Source organism: Macrobrachium rosenbergii, chromosome 42 (assembly GCF_040412425.1).
Source record: "Macrobrachium rosenbergii isolate ZJJX-2024 chromosome 42, ASM4041242v1, whole genome shotgun sequence".
Taxonomy (NCBI): domain Eukaryota; kingdom Metazoa; phylum Arthropoda; class Malacostraca; order Decapoda; family Palaemonidae; genus Macrobrachium; species Macrobrachium rosenbergii.
The window spans coordinates 57,706,002-57,711,048 of NC_089782.1; the positions used below are offsets into that span (position 1 = coordinate 57,706,002).

The following is a 5,047-nucleotide window of genomic DNA, read 5'->3' on the forward strand; positions in this document are numbered from 1 at the left end:
ATGACACCCTTTCTTGAGGACGCCAAATGTTCAGGACGCCAAGACGCCAAATGGCACCTTTCCCCTACTTAATACATATTTTTTTTTATATATGCATGTTATTTTCTTCAGCAAAAATATAAAAATAAAATTGCATTTTATTTTCTTCAGCAAAAATATAAAAATAAAATTGCATGTTATTTTCTTCAGCAAAAATATAAAAATAAAATAAATAATAATTGAGGACGCCAAATGACACCCTTCCTTGAGGACGCCAAATGTTCAGGACGCCAGGACGCCAAATGGCACCTTTTCCCCTACTTAACTCTTGTTCACGGACGTGGGGTTTACTATTATTAACACGGAGGTGGGGTATGTTTTACCCTGTTTTTGGAAAATAAAATAAAAATAGTTATTAACAAAATTTATTGATTCTGAAAAGATAAACAGAAAATACATATCCTCTAGTGTTGTTTACTTAACCATTTTAATGACTAGCAACTGAAACTACATATTTCAAGGACAACTTATAAAAAGTATAAAAAAATACTGAAATTTGTACTTGTGTTGCTAAAATAGCGTGTGTGCAATCTAATATTCTTGTAAATGACTTGATCCTTGACCCACACACTCTCAGGGTATCGGGGTATCTCAGCTATGGGTATCAGCCTCCTGGCAGCCACACACACTGTATGGGAGACCATAAAAGAATAACTATAAATTCTTTGGTGAAAATAAATGAAGTTTCTGCAAAAAAAAAAATTTCGTAGAGGTATTCCTGTCTGTGAACACTAAATGATCAAGAAATGTTATGTTTATGTTTTGACAGTCAAAAGACCATATTTGAGCAAAAAAAAAATCTTGTTTTACAATTATTTACCATTGAAAATGGTAATGACCAATACTGGCAGTTTCAGTGTACAGTACAAACAATTCATATTCTCGGTGATGGACTATGCATGCCCTACGCTTACCAGTATGTAGTAGTAGTAGTAGTAGTAGTAGTAGTAGTAGTAGTAGTAACTAAAGTTCTTACCTGCATTAGTGTGGGCAGTCCACGCACCAAGTGTAGATGTGGCGAAGACACACAGGGCGTTTACAGCCTTGACACCTGTGTCGTGTCTTCCTGTCGCTGGCCCTGTCACACAGTGAGCACCGCACCATGGGAGCCCTGCTGTCTGCCATCACTGTGAGACCTGCTTGATCATCCCTGACAGGTAGAGGAATGTTGCAGACTGTGTTGATCACAGTTTTGATGGTTCTGGGAATCCTTGGGTTGAGCATCCTCTTTCCTGCCCATGCTTTGATAAGGGCCTCTGCCAAATGTTGCATATAGAAGCGTCTCTCAATTGGTTTAGAACCTATTGTCTGCTGATTTTCCTTGTAGATTATCCACGAGTTGATTACACAGGAATTTATGATCCCATAGAAAATACTCATGGGCCACCTGCTTGTCTTGCGTGAAACTGAGTATATTGCACACATTTGATCGAACGCATCTACTCCACCTTTCGTCTCATTATAAAAACAAATGATCTCAGGCTTGCCGTTTGGCATTATGGTTGGCTGTGTGTGCATTGATGATAATAGATACACCAACTTCTTTTTCGTTCTTGAAGTGTCCTTGCAGTATGACACCAACGTCATGTCATTCACGAATAAGAATGCACTTGAACCTACCCTCCTAGTTCTTGTTTCTTTCATTTCCTGAGGAATTTCTTTCTTATTTGCTCTCACAGTGCCAACTAGGGTCGTGCCGCAGTTGTGTAGAAGATCAGTGGCCAGGGGCACAGAACTAAACCAATTGTCGGTGGTTACGTTTCTGTTTCTATTGTGGTAGGGTTCTGTAAGATCCTTTGTGATCTTATGACCAAGGTTTATGCCACCCCGGGCCTGAGGTTGTGTGTCTTCTTTCCCCAGGTAGGGTATTGCACTCAGCATGTACCTGCTTTTACTGTCACATATGAGGAAAAGTTTGATCCCATATTTTCCTGGTTTGCTGGGAATATACATCCGGAATGGGCAATTTCCATGGAATGCCAGCAGCTGTTCATCCACTGTAACTGTTTCACTTGGGACGTACATTTTCCCACAGTTGCCAATAAAGATGTCCCAGATAACACGAATAGCTGCAAACTTGTCCGTTGTCTGTCTCTGAGCTCTCGTGTCTTTGTCATCAAATCTCAAACAGCTGAGAAGGAAGCAGAAGTGGTCCTCTGACATGGCTGCACGATAAATTGGTGGGCCGGTCTTGGAGCTAAACATTTCCCTAGTGGTCAGGTGGTTATCCCTCTGGCCACCACTGAAGATCAATAGCCCCAAAAGTGCACGTATCTCATCCGGTTCTGTTAGGAATAACCCTCCTTTCCGGTTAGTATACTTGGCTGCCCGTTGAGGAATTATTTTGTTGGTCTACTGCACTATCTCGTTGATAATATTATCTCCAAAGAACAAGCTCAAGGCTTTTTCTGGGGTGTCTGCACTCCTTGCCTCCGGTGTTGGTCCTGGGGTGATAGGACCAACAATGTTTCGTGCTGGTGTCCTTACTCTACTGGATGACTGTGGTCGACAATTCCACCTATAGCCAGACTTGGATGTCACTGTACTGGTTCCGAAGTCATGCACTCTTGTAGCCTCGTCTTCTTCATTAGCAATGTTCCTTCGTCTTCCCCTGGCAACAGGAGGAGGCACAGCAGGGTCAGCAGAGGGAGCAGGAGGCACAGTAGGGTCAGCAGAGGGAGCAGGAGACACAGCAGGGTCAGCAGAGGGAGCAGGAGGCACAGCAGGGTCAGCATAGGACACAGCTTGTGTAGCACCTCCTCGAGCAGCATTACCACGGCGCCTCTTACTCACCCTACTTACAGCAGGGATAACAGTAGAGGTACCAGGGGTAGGAGAGGCTGGGCGGTGGACAGAGTGGTGCATTGAGGCTAGGGAGGGGGATGGTAGAGAGTCATCCATGGGTTGGGGGGGAGTGGAGGGAGGGTGAGGCCAGACGTCTATTTGGCTGGCAACAAGTGGCTTGCGAGGTGTCGATGTAGTTCGTTTTCTCTTTCGTGCCCTACTTTGAAAATCCTGTTCGTCCATAAACTCCTCACTATCATCATCACTGCTAGTTGGTTCTTCATAATCTTTGTCCATATCTGAGTCATCTTCCACCTCATATTCAACATGATCAATCTCACCTTCATCATCACTTTCAAATATTGAAGTCACATCTGTTAAGTCTGTCTTGTTCATTATTTCTTCTAATTCTGCCTGAGAATAACAAACTTTCTTTTTTCTATCCATCTTTCACAGTATATTATGAGTCTGTAGTATCTAGGTAGTCACTGATAACTCTGAAAAGAGAATATTCAATGCCTGAAAAGATAAAAGCATGAAAATACACAAAGAACTAAAAACATTAAAAACACATCAACACTGCACTGGGGCAAAATATACCCCCATGTTTTAATAGTTTATCACCGCACTGGGGTAAAATATACCCCCATGTTTTAATAGTTTATCACCGCACTTGGGTAAAATATACCCAAACCCAGCCCCCACCCCCACAAGTGATTGATCACAGAGACACTACCTCCCTCCAATAGACCTGACAGGAAACTGAAGCTACACAGCTGTTATGCTTGCTGAGTGGCCGGACCACTCAGCCAGGATAACAGAAAATACGGCGGGGAAAAATATACCCCACGTCCGTGAAGAAGGGTTAATACATATTTTTTTTTATATATGCATGTTATTTTCTTCAGCAAAAATATAAAAATAAAATAAATAATAATTGAGGATGCCAAACGACACCCTTTCTTGAGGGCGCCAAATTTTCAGAACGCCAGGACGCCAAATGGCACCTTTTCCCCTACTTACTACATAATTTTTTTTAATATGCATGTTATTTTCTTCAGCAAAAATCTAAAAATAAAACTGTATGTTATTTTCATCAGCAAAAATATAAAAATATGATATTTTCATAATAAAATAAATTTTTGAACATACTTACCTGGTAGTTATATATATAGCTTAAGTCCCTGACGTCACGGCAGAATTTAAAATACTCGCGGCAATCGCCGATCGGGTAGTCAGGTGAGCCACCTGTGCGCCCTCTACCCAGGTACCTGGAACCATTCTAACTTTTCCTCAGATCTTCCATGCCCCTAGTCTCTAGAGGGGAGGAGGGTCGGATTTTAGTTATATATAACTACCAGGTAAGTATGTTCAAAAATTTATTTTATTATGAAAATATCATTTTTAAACATCTAACTTAGCTGGTAGTTATATAATATCTGATTGACACCTTTGGCGGAGGGTCAGAGACAGCCAACATCGTTGGAGTTGAAATAATAAAAAATTGCAAAACCAACTAAAGGTTCCTACCTGTTAAGGAAGCTGACTTCATTGTTTTCCTGCCTCATTATGTCTGCATTCCTTAAGAGATCCAGCGATCCACCCAGGCGGCTGAAAATCTCTAGGGGCTGTCAACCGGTGTATAACCTCTATGTGACTAGACTTCCTTTGAATACCCTTCTTCCGGGCGCTACCAAGTAACAAACGACCACCTGACTAAAAACTCAAGAAAAAAAACATACTATCTAAAAACTGTCTGCTAATGATTGTGGAAGACTGTGTCCAGCCTTCGCAAACAACCATAAACAACTTCTAAGTTCCAAGGAAAGAAAAGGGTGTTGGGTTATGGGATTGCAGGGGTAGCCCCTTCTCCCACTACTGAATTAGCAGCTACAAACGGACCCAGCGTGTAGCAGTCTTCGTATAAAGTTTGGACCTGTTTAAGGTAATGTGAGGCAAACACTGACTTGCTCCTCCAGAAGGTCGTGTCCAAGATACTCTGCAGGGACCTATTCTGTTTAAAGGCTACAGAGGTTGCTACCACCCTGACCTCATGTGTTTTAACTTTCAGAAACTTGTGGTCCGCTTCCTTACATTCTGAATGTGCTTCTTTTATCAATTGTCTGATAAAATAAGATAGAGCATTCTTAGACATCTGCAGCGAGGGTTTTTTGACCGAGCACCAAAGCCCTTCTGACTTCCCCCATAAGTCCTTTGTCCTTTC

At 41.9% G+C, this 5,047-nt stretch overlaps 1 protein-coding gene across 1 annotated transcript; it reads right to left on the reverse strand.

Moving 5' to 3' along the window:
* Positions 1 to 304: 304 nt before the first annotated feature.
* Positions 305 to 3,270, reverse strand: LOC136827858 (piggyBac transposable element-derived protein 4-like). Its single transcript, XM_067085317.1, is given in 1 exon segment — positions 305 to 3,270. A coding segment is annotated over 1 exon segment (2,250 nt). The 3' UTR covers positions 305 to 1,020.
* Between the last annotated feature and the right edge of the window lie 1,777 nt (positions 3,271 to 5,047).